Source organism: Melanotaenia boesemani, chromosome 11 (genome assembly GCF_017639745.1).
Source record: "Melanotaenia boesemani isolate fMelBoe1 chromosome 11, fMelBoe1.pri, whole genome shotgun sequence".
Lineage (NCBI taxonomy): Eukaryota > Metazoa > Chordata > Actinopteri > Atheriniformes > Melanotaeniidae > Melanotaenia > Melanotaenia boesemani.
Window position 1 is genome coordinate 33973165 of NC_055692.1, and position 16370 is coordinate 33989534.

Consider the following 16370-nt stretch of genomic DNA (forward strand, 5'->3'; position numbering starts at 1 on the left):
TAAATTCAGTTTATAGCATCTTCTGTCTGCGTTGCTTCTGTCACACAGCACAGATCGATAACATTGATCACACACTGATTTCTCTTCAAGCAAAAAGCCAGGAATCAAGTAGAAATCATTTAATCTGCTGGTCAGAGTTCAATTACCTGAATTTACTTCAGGACTTCGGACTGTGAAGAAGATCAATATTTAGTTATTTATTAGTTTAAACATTTAAACATCAATGATCTTGGAAGAAGTCTATCATGTGAAGTGGTTTGTATTCAATAAATATGTCACAGTTGTATTGATCAGTCACATGAAACAGACATGATTGTGGTTGAGCAGCTTGACAGCAGCCAGGGATTGTGGGTGATGTAGTTCATCTGGAGCTGATGGCCTGCAGGCTGCTGGTCCTCTTCATGATGTTTGGAACAAACAGGAGTCCTGATGCCCGCTCTATGGTTTCTATGGGAACCAGGAAACGCTCCAGAGGAACCTTGTCATCGACTGGTTCGTTTGGTAACACGTACGAGCGAAGTTCTACTCCCCGGCCGTCCGCCTGCTCCAGGATCACAACCTGAGGAGACCAACATCACCTCTGACATAAATCTGAAACTTTTTGTCCAACAAAGAGCTGAATAAAGAATTTTTATTACGTTACAGAATATTTACAGAACTGTTAAATAATTTGTCCATCAGAGGAATTAATGCTCTCTGGGCGAGCAGGCAACCACATTCTGTCCTCAGACTTCAGGAAAACACTGATGCTCTAAATCTGCAGTCAGACTCCGACCTCGATGGTAGAACTTAGTCATGACATAAATCGGATTATTTTGTATTCCCACGTCTGGGATTGATCACACTGAGATCAGTATTTTCTATCTGTGTTTCTGGTGATTCACTCCTGAACATGTAATGTTTACTTTTCTTCATTTGAAATCTTTTGAATTCATCTTTGTGGTCCTCGTGGGTCAGAATGTCAGACTGATGATCATATTTTTGTTTGTTCGTGTATGTGAACTGAACTGAACCAACCAAACATCAACTGAACCGAAATAATCTGAAATTATATTTACTGAGCTGAACTGACCTCAACTGAGCTGAAATGAACTGAACATCATCCCAGGTGAGGCTTAAGCATGCTACACAGGTAAGGATCATCGGCTGTTATCTTGAGCCTTATAAGATTTTCCTATAAAATGATCCTGTGGTCTGAGGTGTGTTAAGGAGCAAATCTGTCCCGATAATCGGCTTTGAAATGGGTCATAATCAGAAGTATTGAACATGTTCAGTATTTACGACCAAAACTCCTCGTGTGTGTGTAGAAAGCTGATGATTGAGTTGTGACTGTGAATGGTGACGTGGAACGTAATGCAGCCAATCAGAGAGCGAGCTGACTGGGGAGCAAGGAAGGATATAAAGTCAGCGTTCACGCTGTCTTCAGTCTGGTTTTTTTTTTTTTTTTCTTCCAGTTCTGGCTTTTTACAATAGTCCCAACACCACCATCATTCCCTCGTCGTGTATGTCCTCTTCCATGATCTTTTCCGGTTGTTGCTATGGTTCTTCCTCTTTGTTTCTTTTGGGGTTTTTTTTTAGATCAAGTTTGATCGCAACAGATTTCCGGCTCGGAGGACTAGATTCCAGACCGGTTGTGGGACAGCATCGTTATGTGTGTGCTGTTCTGTGATGAGATTATCAGAACCACCACACACAGAACCATCAAAGCTGTTCAATGCCTGACTTTTTTTTATCTTCATATGTGAGGTCTCGAACAGATAAAATCTCATCAGATTAAAAAAAATCCTTATGTGAACACGGACACTATATCCTTCCTTGCTCCGCAGTCAGCTCACTCTCTGATTGGCTACATTCGTTCCATGTCACCATCCACACAGTCACAACTCCGGAGTCTTTTCACACACGTGAAGACTTTTGGTTGTAAATATTAAACATGTTCAATACCTCCAATTGTTGGCCACGATGCGTTTCAGAGCCAATTGTCGGGACAAATTTGCTCTTAACACACAAATGATAATTTTATAGGATAATCTTATAAGGCTTAAGATATCCAGGTGTTTGCCATTCTTGTTCAGGAAGGGGGAAAATTGGGACAAACACAGCTCGATCATGTGTGTGTGCAGCTTTACCTTGAAGAAGTGCGTTGGTACGGCAACATGGTTTTGTCCAATAACTTGATATCGTACGTAGAGTTTACCGTCAGCTTCTTGCCTGAAATACAAACACACCTGATGATGTCATCCTTTGGCTCTGACACCCACCCTCTCTCTCCCCCCTTTCCTCCAAGTACTTGTGGCTCAAGTTACCTGGGCAGGTAAAGCGGGCCGGTGCAGACGTAGACATTTAGGTATCGTTTGGTCAAAGTGCGGCAGAGCTTCTCCAAGTTGTTCCAGGTGTTTTGGTTCAGGTGGGGGTTCTGGGCACATATGCAGCAAATATGCAGGTATGTTAAAGGATCATTTGTTGTTCAATGAGGAGAACCATCCAATCAAAAGTGCTTGTGGGCGGGGTTAGTCCTGTCAACCAACCAAACAGTCTCCTCTGAATTGTTTTTTATATTAAACTGTAGCAACAAATAAAAAAGTAAAAAGCTCACCTGTGGAGCCACGTTGCTCAGGTAGAACGTGTCATCCATGGCTTTCTGACTCCACTTGTGATTGGCTGCAGCAGCCAGGTGACCTCTGTCAAAGCCACTCCCCTTGTAGTCAGCATTCGTGGCTCTGTGGAAAGCATGAACGCTGTGGATAAAAGAAGACAGTCAGTCACCTGTCTTCTCATATAATTTGTTCTATAGCGTTTCTGTCTCACCTGTCGTCCTCTTTGAAGTCGCAGTACTTCCTGTCTGATGTGCCCGTCAGAGAGGCAGGGTTCAGCTTCTCTATTACCCATGATGCAGTGCGTGTGCGTGGATCATATGATGTAACGTAGGACTCTCTGGTCTTGATGTTGGCCAATGAGGGGAAGCCATATTTCATAACTGCTCCTGATCCACCTGGACTCACCTGGATGAGAGGAGACATCAGGTAAATGAGACGTTCCGACACAGGAACCAACGAAAGCCCTGGGTACTATCTGTGTTTCTAAATGTCCTGCTCTTCATCTGGACGTAATGAGGAGATAGAAAACGTTGATCAGATTACAAAGACTTCAGGTTTACTTCTGGTTCCTAAAGGTTCTAAAAGTAGACCTGGAACCTTCAGTTATCAGACCCGTCTTTGTGGAACCAGCTCCTAGTCTGGCTTCATGTCTACTTTTAAGATCAGACTTAAGCCTCGTTTCCACCAACGTGTGCAGGTCGGGACAGTTAGGGTGCAGATAAGCTTTGTAAACTATAATCTCGTTCCACAGCCAACCATAACCTTACCTGAGTCCTCAGGTGTAAAATTTACATTCATCGTAAATAGTGAACCTAATTAAAGTCAAATGTGTCCTAAAAAATCCTGAATGAACAGTTTCTTCTGGGATGAATAAGGTTTTTCTGATTCTGAATACAGTTATGTAAATACCATAAACGTATGCTGGTTTGATTCAGCACTGGACTGTGTTGTGCTGGGGGCGATGGAGACATCCGGATGTTTGGTCCGTAGGTGTCTCCACATTGTTGTGGGATTACTGCAAAAGGCCAGCAGTTGCATGCAATGCATACATTTAACCCGTTTCTCCTCAAGGAGCTAGAAGTGATCCCAGACAGCTGATCTGGGACACTTTCTGTTTCCTTTTCCATTTCCAGACAATACAGAGGCTGCTGGGGAACATCCCATGATGCACTCTGCTCTCTTTACTCTCCATGTATAAATATGGACCCGACTGTGGTTTTTCTCTGTTCAGAGCCAGTAAGCAATGGACTGCATTAACGCGAGATTACAAACATTAACACGATAATAACACATCAATGTGTCATGTCCTAACACATGAGTTGTTTTTAATTAGTTTTCATCTTTCTCTTTCTCCCTGGTTTAAAGTTGCAGTGCTTGTTGACCATTCTTTTCTATCCTCTCCTCCGCCAACCAGTCCAGACAGTTGTCCATCCTTCCTGGTTCTGGCTCTAATGAAGTTTTCTTCAACCCCAAATTTTCTTAGCTGTTGAAAGAGACTTTTGTCTCTCTGCTGTCACCTGCCACCCTTTGCATACTCAAGATTGAAATGAATCGAGGAGAAGATTTGATTCAATCCAAGGGTTTCCTTAGTCAGGAAATTATTTTTCATTAATTGTTCAGATTAACACTTTATAATAAATGAAACCAGTGTGGATTGTGTAATGTATTTATTTAAACTGGATTATGTTTGGACCACAATGAATTAAACTGTGTCTGTAAAAGTGCCTCCATATGACTGATGTAAATTAGTGTGATTCAAATGAAGATTAATTAAACCGAACTCAATTGAATTGAACTGAACTGAATTGAATTGAACTGAACTGAATTGAACAGAAATTTCCTACTGAGGTGAGAGTAAGTTTTCGGGTTTTACTGCATCATTCAGTATCAGGACACCGATTACTTTATTTTTAGCATGTTTGTATTAATCACGTGACCCAGGTGGTTTATTTTCTTCTTTAAATAAACTTCTGACAGATCTCAGTTTGCGCCCTCTTTCTCTGACATCGTGCACTAACCCGGATCAGAACCAGGATCAAGTCTAAACCCTCAGTCCTTCAAGGTCTCGGTGTGAGTGTCTCACACACACTCACACACTCACACTCACCGTCAGCTCGGAGGCATGGACTGACGGAACACCCGGTACCGGAAGGACCGGGATCCGACTCAACAGACCGGGCTCACCCTCCTCCTCTTGTCGGCCTCTGTAGCTCAACAAGCGGTTTACAGAGGCTCCGAATCCCGCTCCGATCAGCAAGGTCAGTCCGGTCCTACAGAGCCGCTTCATGCTGCCGGCAGATCTGCTGCTGACGCACGCTAATGACGTCATCTGCACATGCACCTTAACAATGATAATGATGTACATGTATGATTGAAATGGGCTATTACCATAGACTGTATATAAAATAGGGTATAACGCAAATTAAAGACATATTTGAGAATAATGGTAAGCACGTAAGAACATTTAAAAACAAAGTTACTTCCAGTTAAATACAAAGATTTAGTTTTCTGTTATTAACGCCGTTCCCACATATTCCCAGTTAAACTGATGAAAGTCTTTTAAACCATCACTTTATAAATACTCAATCAATCGAAAGAATTGAAAATTGGGGGATAAACATTACTAGTAAAAAAATGTAGAAATTAACTTATTAGGAGAGAAACTCGAAATAAGATTACATCCAAGGGACAGATTGGCAAACCTGGTTAAACTCCACTGTATCTCAAATAAAATCAGAGAAGTAAATTTCAAAATTCAACACATTTAGCCTTGTAATGAAAACATCTCCAAGCTAATTAATATTAATTCTAATGGTACCTTTTTATCAGTGTTGAATCAGAAGCTGTTATGCACTTATTCTATCAACGCCCTCATTCGACTGTATTTTAGAATGATATAGAAAAATTCATATTAGATAAAAGTAGTCATTCTATATCATTGTCTCTTAAGGACATATTTTGTAAGTATAAATGTAACAATAAGCTATGCAAGCAAATTACTGACCTCTTAAAATAAATGAGCAAATAAAGTGCACTTGCACCATCTCTCCATAAGGATTTGTTTTCCTTGAAACATTGAGTAGCTTGTATTTATTATTTCTTGCAGTCAATGCACTCAATTTGTAACTATTTTCTCCATTACTTGATTTATTATTATTATATTTATTTGTTTGTTTATTTATTTATTTACTTACTTACTTATTTAACATTTCAAAGATCTGTGTTGACATTGCACATTTCTCTAATATACTGGCTTGCTGATAATGTTTTTCCATATTGGACAGGGGAGTATACAGGGACCTTGTGGATGCCTTCACAGACTGGAGTAAAAGGGAAAAAATACAAATACACTTTTTTTTACAAGAATATTAATTATAATTATAAATATATATATATGGTTAGCACTGCAGCCTCACAGCAAGAAGGTCGCCGGTTCAAATCTTGGCAGGGGGGATTCAAACCTTGAGGGCGGTGGCCTTTCTGTGTGGAGTTTGCATGTTCTCCCTGTGTATGCGTGGGTTCACTCCGGGTCTATCTGTGTTGGCCCTGCGACAGACTGGTGACCTGTCCAGGGTGTACCCTGCCTCTCACCTGCTAAAATGCTGGGATAGGCTCCAGCTCACCCGTGACCCGTAATGGAATAAGCGGTCAAGATAATGGATGAATATATATATATATATATATATATATATATATAAAACAAAAAACTGACAGTGTAAAATAAAATAAGGCTACAGTAATACTGCCTCTCATCCTGATAAGGCTTGCATTACTTTAAATCATCATAGCACAACAGAAGCATCATTAACACATCACTTTATTTGATAAAATAATTTTTTTGAAGCTATAAATAGATTTAGTTTCTTTCACATATTAGTTCTGAAAATTCCATAAGCTAATTCCTTTTACAGAGATACATCGATCCATCGGCTGAGTTCTAATCTGGCTTTCTTAAAGATATCTGTTCCTTTAAATGATATCTCTCTTTCTTTGTTAGTCCACAAAGGTAGGGGAGACCAGGGACAGTTGTAACACTTGTAATAGTCCCATTCACTGAGAAGTTAGGAATCATGTAATTCACTCTGCACATGTTCAGTCTAGTCCTTAGTCTGCATGTGAAAAAAATGTTGCCTTGAGGCAAACACGGATGAGGGAAAACATCATTTTGAGGTAAGAAAGTAATTTTTTTGCCTAAATTATTTTTGTGACTACATAGCTTGAGATAGGTCAGTTGTTATGTTTCATTCCTTGTGTTTGAGATCAAGACAAACATTTTCTGTTTGTGCTGCAGAGTCAGTTAATGCCGTTTATTAGCAGACACTTGAAGCTAGTTTGCAGAGCCGTTTGAACACACTGGGTTAAAAGAGCTCGAAGTTAGAGACAGAATTATCAAATCTGTTACAACTGTGCCCAGTCTCCCCTACTCCCAGAGTAATGTTTATTTATTTTTTTATCTATTGCATTGGATGTTTCTTCTGTTAAATCCATACGTGCAAATGATGTTGAGTGATGAGTGATTGCTCTTGAAACCATACTGACTGTTGCTTAACATTTTGTGTTTGTCAGTGAATTTATCCAGGTTTTCAACAAAGAGCCGTTTTAGGATTTAAAGAACAACTGGGAGCAAGGATAGTGTTTTATAATAAAAGACATGTTCATTGCCATTTTTATAAAGTAGAATCACTTTAGCAGTTTTCATCTTTTCTGGAAATTCTCCTGTAATGAATGGCTAAAGGCCTAAACATCAATTCAACTGAATTCAAGATTGAATTTAAGGCAATTCTTCACTGTCAGACGATCATTTACAGTTTAGAGTATCTCTTCCTCTTTTACCTTACCAAGAAAAATACTGTCAACATTTTCCATAGTTGTGTTTATTCCTTTATTATCCTCTTCTGCTTTAGGAATACCTGCTGCAAGACTAGGCCCTATATTTACAAAGAAATCATTAAGATCATTTAATATTTGATTTAAGTCTTGAATTTCTACATTATTTTTCATAAGAATATTTGGAAGAGTTGGTTTCACATTATGATTTTTTATAAGCCTATTAATTATTTTTTTTATCTAATAAGTCACTTTAGGTCTCTTTCTTATGTCTACTGATAATCCATACCAATTTATTTTTATATGTCTTATTCACTATATTGCCACAAGTATTCACTCACCATCCAAGTAATTAGATTCAGGTGTTCCAATCCCTTCCATGGCCACAGGTGTATAAAATCAAGCACTGGGGCATGCAGACTGTTTCTGTAAACATTTGTGAAGGAACGGGTCGCTCTCAGGAGCTCAGTGAACTCCAGCATGGTTCTGTGAGAGGATGCCACCTGCGCAACAAGTCCAGTCGTGAAATTTCCTCACTCCTAAATATTCCAGTCAACTTTCAGTGCTATCATAGCAAAGTGGAAGTGATTGGGAACGACAGCAACTCAGCCACGAAGTGGTCCGCCTCATAAAATGACTGAGCGGTGTCGCCAGATGCTGAGCTGCATAGTGCGCAAAGATCAGCAACTTTCTGCAGAGTCGATTGCTACAGACCTCCAAACTTCATGAGGCCTTCAAATCAGCTCAAGAACGGTGAGAAGAGAGCTTCATGGATTGGGTTTCAACTGCCAAAGAGCTGCATCCAAGCCATACATCAGCAAAGTGTCGGATGCTGTGGTGGTGTAGGTGTAGTGTAGAGTGGTGTAGAGAACGCTGCCACTAGACTCTGGTTCTCTGGAGAGATGAATTGCGCTTCAACATCTGGCGATCTGATGGAAGCGTCTGGGTATGGCGGTTGCCAGGAGCAGCCTGATTTCACATCTCACCCACCGTCAAGCAGTGTGGGAGCGGTCGAGTGTGTGTCTCTGCTTGTGTATTTGTTTATGTTTACAGTTGATAGATCGAGAGAGAGAGAGAGAGAGAGAGAGATACTTTTGTTGATCCAGGAACATCTGTATTGATTTAGGGCTGGAAGTCAGTGAAAGAAATTTCTTTATTAATCCTTATTAAACAACTTATTCTTACTGTGTACAAGTTGAACTTGAGCCTTGGACTGAGAACAATGTGTGCTTGGTGGAAGACACGGAGTTGCACTTAGGCATCAAAACAACTGCCAAGATAAGAACGTCCTCAAAGACAGAACTCTTTATTCACAACTATACACCGTTTTATTTTTCCCTCCCTCTGGAGGTAAAAGTCTCTACACATCATTCTTTCTCTTCAGAACCTCACTGGACTGTCAGACTCTGGTTAATGTTCCTTTGTGCAAGTTTGTTTTCTTTTTCTTATAAACTTTGTTAAACTTCAGTCATCCAGACTCTTAATAATCATTTTTCTCCAACAAAGTCTCAGGGTCAAGATGATAGATACCGTCAAAGATGGAGGAGATAGATGGAGCTAAGATCCTGGAGGACTTCCAGATTCAGACTGATAAACTGATAATGGCTAACCACATAGATCATGGTGGTTGACAAGCTAGAGAAGATGTCAGGAGTGATGAGAAAGTTGAATGCTGCAAAGTCAAGAAGAAGGAACATGAGAAGCTAAAAATACAAAGAACTGAAGGAGGAAAGAGGAGGGAAGATGAAGGAAGTGAAGGGAATAGTGGCGCTAGTGGAAATCAGACCTCAAAACTGGGAAAATGGCACCAATTGCAGCTTCTACGGGAACAAGTTGAGTTCAGTAAAAACATCAAAAACATCTATTTTTCTTCATGTTGTATTTAATTACACAATCTGTGATGTCACACGTGGGTTTGGCTTTGTATAAGTGGGCGGGGTCAGGACAACATGGACGTGATCAGGCTGAGAATCAGCAGGTAGAGTGGTGATGCTGGCATGGAGGAGGAATCCCCAACGTCTTGGCAGCCAGATTTCTTTAGACAGACTCTCTGCTCACAGAAAGTACCTGTGTACACGCACACACACACACACAACATCAGCAAGCTCCAAGCCCCACCCACTCCACCTGAACTGCGTCATCATCCAGGTGTGTGTTTACCTGTGAAGTTATTTGGACAGATGCAGCGCTGGAAGTCAAAGCAGGTTCCCCCGTTCTGACAAATCAAACGTTCTGTATCGCACAGGTTCTCTGCAGAAGAAAATTATTATCAGTGTATTGACAGTTTTGTTAATGGCAACGTCTGCTCTTTTTAAAGTCTTGCCCCTCCCACTGTGTGTACCTGTGCATCCAACTCCGCCTCCTCTCCATGTGTATCCAGGCAGACAGGAGTCACAGCGCCTCCCTGTGGCTCCGACTTTACAGCGACAGAGACCAGAGTCGGCACAGTGAGGAGATGAGCTTCCCTCTGTGTTACACTCACACTCTGAGGACACACACATAAACACACACAACTTCATCAGGATTATCATCATCTTCATCCTGTGTGTGCAGACTGAGGAGGAAGTCTTCACTCCTCTTCATCTGCTCACATTGTGTGTGTGTGTGACTGTTTGTTAAACAATAAGGGAGTTTCTCCACCAGGTGGCAGCACCACCTGTGACCTTTGACCCAATAACGTTCAGTTTAAAACATCGGGAACATTCCCAGAACTTTGATCAGGTCAATTATTTAGTGTCTTATCCTCAGCATTGCTTCGGTTTATAATTAGATTTTCTTAGCATTGCATAGCTTATGATTATATTGACTGCAGCTGTAGTGGTCTGCTATCTGTTAAGATTTAGTGAATTCTAGGTTCCATACATGGTCGGGGTTATGGGTTTCTTGTCAGTCTTATCAGTGGTTTCACATGTCATCTTAGGAATGTTTTTTGCTTGTAAACCCTATATATGGAGAGCTGATTCAGACAGCCAGTGGGATCCTCTACAATTGGCCCAGAGACCTCACAGATTCTGCAGATCTGTTCAAGATGTAGCTTCTTATAATAAACCTTGTTTTTAATTATTCATCAAGGTGTCCAGAGCTCTTTTTACCTCCCAACTATCTCTGCCACTTCACCTACCTCAAGTAATTCACATCAATGATCAAACAGCTGATCACATCTTGCCGTTCATTATTACCAAAGGATGTCAAAACAAGGGAAAAGTAGCACCTGCCGTTCCATCAGCCTGAAAAGCCACATAACCCTCCACCCTTCATTGACCGCCACTGACTGCCCGGACAAAACTGAAGTTTTTAGGGGTGTTGGAGAAGGTCGCTCCTGCTCTGATCCACCATAATGGAATCACAAATATCTGGACTGAGACTAACAGAACCAAACTATGTTTCAGCATGGCTGAGTTTAAAAGCTTCTGCAGACCCAAATGTCTCGCTCTCTCTAGGCAGCATCAGACCTATGGACTGGTTCTTCCTGGACTTCTGGGCTTATTCTACCTGGATTCTCTCCTGTAAACAGGTTCAGAACTTCATGTGACATCAGGGTTTCCAGATCAGGATCAAGTTGTTTAAAACAGTGCTTACTAAAGTTTTTGAGCCATGGCTCCTAACATACTTGGTTCACCATTATCTTGGGACCCCAGTTTTGGAAAGGCTGCTCTAAGTCTAGATATAAAATCTAAATCTAAATGTTATTTGTTCAATCCAAATAATCACTTAAAATGAGATATTAGATCCATCCATTTTCTTGATGCTTATTTGGAGTTGGGTTGTGAGGGCAGCTGTCTGAGCAGGGAAGCCCAGACGTCCCTCTCCCTGGCCATATTGCCATTTCGTCCAGGGGGATCCTGAGGCATTTCCGGGCCAGCCAAGAATTGTAATCCCTCCAGTGTGTCCTGGGTCTTCCCTGGGGTCTTAACCGGTTGGGACGTACCTGGAACACCTCACAAGGGAGGTGCCCAGAAGGCATTCTGAGCAGATGCCCAAGCCACCTCATCTGGAGCCTCTTGTTGCAAAGGAGCAGATGTCATTCTCTCTAAGAGAGAGTCCAGCCACCCTGTGGAGGAAGTTCATTTCGGTCTCTTGTATTCCCAATCTCGTTCTTTCAGTCACCACCTTCAGCTTGGTACCCACCCAGTAAGTTGAAAGATATGTCTTTTGGCACAGCTCCTTCTTCACCGCAAAAGACCAATGCAGTGTCTGCATCACTGCAGACGATGCACTGACCCGCCTGTTGATCTCCCGTTCCATCCTTCCATCAAAGGAGACATGTCAGTGGGATTGGTCTTCAAAATATTTCTTCCATCGACTCCCAGCGTCCCAAGTTAAAGTTAGGAGCCAACCATCCCCATGGAACACACAGTTGATGGTGCACTGATTCCCCCTAAGCCACAGGCTGATGGACCCGAACCTCCTCAAAGCCTTCTGGAAGTCATTCCCCGTGGCCTCTCCGAACCCCTGCCAAGACTTTTTGCTTAAGTGACAGCTAAAGCTGTATTCTGCTTAGCCTGCAACACCTAGCAGCTGCCTCCAGAGTCAAACAGGCCCAAAAGTCTTGATAGAACTTCTTTTTTTGCTTGACGGCATCCCTCACTACTGGGGTCCATCAACGAGTTTGGGGATAACCGCCGTGACAGGCACAGAGACCTTACAGACACACCCCTGGATGCTCACCTCTAGGGCTGGGTACCGAACTTCAGTCCTCTTATGGCACAGACCGAAATGCTTCGATACTACCCAATACATGACTTGTCTTTCGGTGCCTTAAGAGTTAATCAAGCAATATCAAGAGCTGATAATGTTGCTGGTGATTGGCTGTAACGTAACACGTGGTTGAGGCTTGCAGGAAAAATAATTATCTGGTTACGCCCACAAACAGGGTGCGCAAGTATCTGTGTTGTGAGCCACAATGTGTCATCAAAGCAGCTAAAAAATGCCTCAGAGGTCAAAAGTGTGGCTCTGTTTTTGCAAGATTGATGCCACAGTGCAATATTTGCAAAACGAATATTGTTACTAATCCAGCAACACGACCAATTTGATGAAGCATCTGAATGTGCATGGAATTAATTTAAGAGCAGAAAGTTGCTCCGTATTTGTCGTCCTCTCAGCATTCAAGCCTGCCTGTGGATGTTGCAGAGCCCAAGCGGCTTCCATCAAAACCTTCACCCGTTTCGTTCTAACGTTCTGTCGATGGCACTGTGTCTGGGATTTCAACAGGTAAGCTTACGTCCAGCAAAACTTGGTCAACCGCGGTGACGTAAGACGTGATCCCTGTACTGTTGTGTTGATTTAGTTTATGGATATATAGCTAGCTAAAACAAAAGCTAACAAATAAATGACAGTAACTGATATTAGCTTCCTTAAATGTGGTTATCTATTGGGTCGGCTGGTTAAAGAGCTCATTTATCGTTTACTGTTATGTTGTCACTTGTTTCCAATTATTCTTTTGCACTGAAAATGATGTTATTTACATTTATGTTAGAAAACTGCTTTGAGTGGAAGAATGTCAAAGCTGAAAAATAAAACTAAACATTTGTTAATAATGTGTAATATAATTTTCTTTTAGTTAAAACTGATTTTATAAAATTGATATTGAAAAAAGTGTTGTTAAGGAACCAGTATCGAAGTGAAGGTATCGGTATTGGTACTCACCTCAACAATAGAGGCACTAAATAGCCCACTTGGACTCCAGCTTCACTCGGGACATGGTTGAAGCTCTGCAAGAGGTGGGAGCTGAAGCTCTTTCTGACAGAGGATTGCACACACTTTCCCAGCAGACCCTCATGTTTGCGGCTGCCAGGCCTGACCGGCATCCTCCCTCACTATCTGAGCCAACTCACCATCAGGTTATGATCAGTTGACATCTCTGCCCCTCTCTTCACTCGTGTGTCCAAGACTGCAAATCTTATGATGCGACTACAAAGTCCATCATCAAACTGAGGCCTAGAGTGTCCTGGTGTCAAGTGCACATGAGGACACTCTAATGCCTGATCATGATGTTTATTATGGGCAATTTGTGATGAGCAAAGAATTTCAGTAATGAAACACAACTCAGAGTCCGATCACAGGGTCCATTCCACCCAGACACACCCCTCCAGGTCTCGCTGTCATTGACCACTTGAGCATTGAAGTCCCCCAGCAGAACAAGGGAGGCTTCTCCAACACTCCGTCTAAGGACTCCAAAAAGGGGGGTTACTCTGAACTGCTGTTTGGTGCATAGGTAAATACTTGTTTTACTTGTGCTCCCACCTGAAGGTGGAGGAAAGGCTACCCATTCATCCACCTGGGTAAATCACAATGTACAGGCACCAAGTTGGGGGGCAATGAATATGCCCACACCTGCTTGAATAAAAAGTAGTGGACAAACAGATTGCATTTGAAATGGTTTCACTGACATTCATCATGTGACTTATTATTTATTTGCTTATCTCTGTAACAGTTTCCATTGTTCTCAGTTTACTTTGTGTTTTATCCCCACACAAAGTTAGAACATCTGGACAGAAACACGACATCAGCACTCCAAAATCATCAACTGTTGGTCAGCTGATATCAGGGAGTGTGAGTTTGTGTTTTCAGCATGAACAGTACTGACCCACACAGATCTCCTCGTCGTCCAGTGGCAGTGAGCTGTTTTTATAGTAACCGAGGCGACAGAACTGGCAGTTCTGACCCCGTGTGTTGTGTTTACAGCTCACACATGTGACCACGTTGATGAAGTCAATGTAGCTGCAGCGGTTGGAGTGACCGTTACACTCACAATCTGATAAAGAAAGACACATGGTTAAATAACTGTTCATATTTAACACAGAAAACCCACCCAGTGAACATAACCCCACCCACATCTGTACCACAAACATTAAGAAAACAGCCATGGAGACAGGACAAAAAATAAATCAGGCATACATAATAGGATGACATGTGGAGGCTAATCTGTTCTAAACCAGGCAGAACTGGTTCTGTACTTCCAGATTTGGCCGAGGATTGACTGTCAATGTCTAATATTCCACAAAGAGATGAAACTATCTTAAAACACCTTCAGTTTCCTGGAAAGGGGTCATCTATCATGAGGTGGTGGGGTCATTTGTGGGGGTTGTGGAGTCAAAGCAGTCTTACCCTGGAAGTTGATGTAAATCATTTTGGACAGTTGACTGAACTTTGGTCCACCTGGAATCAGAATTTTCTGGGTCGCTTAGAACACAAAACAAGTAGGGTAACCATGGTTACATAAGGTCAACACTGCTATTATCAGTCCTACGTGATAATATGGCACCTGCTTCTGGATTTTGTACCTTTCTTCTCATAGCCCTTCTGTTCTTTGAGCTCTTTGTCTTCAGTTTTGCCATTTGTTTCCTCTTTGGAAACAGTTTCTGTTCAGTTAAAAAATAAAAAAACATATTTCAGATTGTGTGGAGTTTTTCAGCTCTTTGGTAAAATATTAAGTACACAAAATTACCTGACTGACTCATCATTTTATAAAAGGGCCCACAGACTTTTTTTCTCCTGAAAGTACATCAAATCTGATAAAACTAACTTCACTAATAGCTGAAGTGAGGAAGGCAGTAAAAATGATGTGGAGCTTTCCGTCTCCTCCTCCATCCATACATACCGTGCCACCTTTACTTCAAATGAAGTGGTCACATGTCTCCCTACGTCACATCCGGTGACGTGTATATGTGGAAAAAGTGTTTCCGTTACCCTTTTGCGATATACTCTTATATCAATACATCTGAATAGACATATTAATAATAAAATATGGCAATGTTTGAGATGTTTTTCAAAATGTAGGTGTTTCCATTACCAGTTTCCTATTGCGATATTTAGGTTTTGCGCAATTCTAGGGGTAATGGAAACGCAGCAATAAATTACAGGCTGAAGACTCATTTATGCTCTGTGCTAAATATGCATACATAGAGCCTTTTGTCTGTCCGCTGCATCCTTTATGTGCATATTTTAGTCTGTTTTCAGAGAACTTGTGGATGAGTAGCCAGATGTAGCAATCAGAGTAGTATCACTGGAAACCGCAGGGGAAAATTTGCACAGTATAGCTCCCATGCAACCAATGAAAGGCACAAAGAAGATGCTGCAATGAATTTAATGGCTGCACACACCAACACCATTCAGTGCACTGCCTTTCTTTAATGTCTTTTTGATAATATACATTATCTTATATCTTATATTATAGGATGTTCTTTGTAATGACAAACAAATACACTTCGAACATTGCCTCCCTGACCTGTGGTGTTCCACAAGGTTCAGTCCTGAGTCCATTATTTTTACCTTATTTTTTTTCTTTTTTTTTTTACATACTTGCCTTAGTTGGCATCATTCAATGTTTGACATTTCTTATCACTTCTATGCCGATGACAGTCAGCTGTGTATGTCTTTGAAGCCTCATCAGCTGGATAGGCTGTCCACTGTTTAATCCAGATTAGTGATTGGCTTTCTAGCAGTTATCAAAGTTTCAAACATCAAAAAGACTAAAACTATAGCTCTTCCTGAACTATAAACTAAAATCAGTCAGATGCTTGTCTCTTTTTGTCCAGGTGCTAAGTCCACATAAACGAGACTGAATGATGCCTTTTTGGGACAAATATTTTCTACCAAAGTGCTATCAAACTAAATTTATATGTTTAAACAGTTTTACTATATTTTATATTGACATTCATTCATTTCTCACATTTGACTGTAATTATGTTTTTACTACCTTTCTCCTCCTCTTGCTCTTCTGTTTTCTCTTGTTTAAGATCTTTCTTTTCCTCTGACTGTGACCCTCCTGATGGTCCAGCTGATTCCTCCTCAGAAGATTTTTCTTCCTTCTGGGATTCTGGATCACCAGCAGACTCTGGTCCAGAGTTGGAGTTGGTAATTTCTCCAGCTTCAACTAGGTTTAGATCCCCAGCAGGGTCAGATCGATCTAAAGTGGTAGAAACTGTTCCTGATGCCAAATCACCT

General features: G+C 41.3%; 2 protein-coding genes across 2 annotated transcripts in view; both read right to left on the reverse strand.

Moving 5' to 3' along the window:
• Window positions 1-104: 104 nt before the first annotated feature.
• Window positions 105-8097, reverse strand: endog (endonuclease G). The gene is made up of 7 exons (XM_041999370.1): window positions 7766-8097; window positions 4705-4938; window positions 2809-3002; window positions 2597-2738; window positions 2307-2416; window positions 2130-2211; window positions 105-559 (listed from the first exon to the last, which is right to left on the reverse strand). Exons 1-7 carry the CDS (start codon window positions 7904-7906, stop codon window positions 362-364), a joined length of 1101 nt encoding a protein of 366 aa, XP_041855304.1. The 5' UTR covers window positions 7907-8097; the 3' UTR covers window positions 105-361.
• A 1236-nt stretch (window positions 8098-9333) lies between these two features.
• Window positions 9334-16370, reverse strand: part of LOC121649041 (netrin-G2-like) — a 34097-nt gene continuing 27060 nt past the window's right edge. The window contains exons 7-10 of the mRNA XM_041999571.1: window positions 14011-14178; window positions 9766-9909; window positions 9585-9674; window positions 9334-9491 (exon numbers count right to left, since the gene is read on the reverse strand). Coding sequence (XP_041855505.1) covers window positions 9364-9491; window positions 9585-9674; window positions 9766-9909; window positions 14011-14178 — 530 coding nt within the window. The 3' untranslated portion in view covers window positions 9334-9363. The remainder of the gene's footprint in view (window positions 9492-9584; window positions 9675-9765; window positions 9910-14010; window positions 14179-16370) is intronic.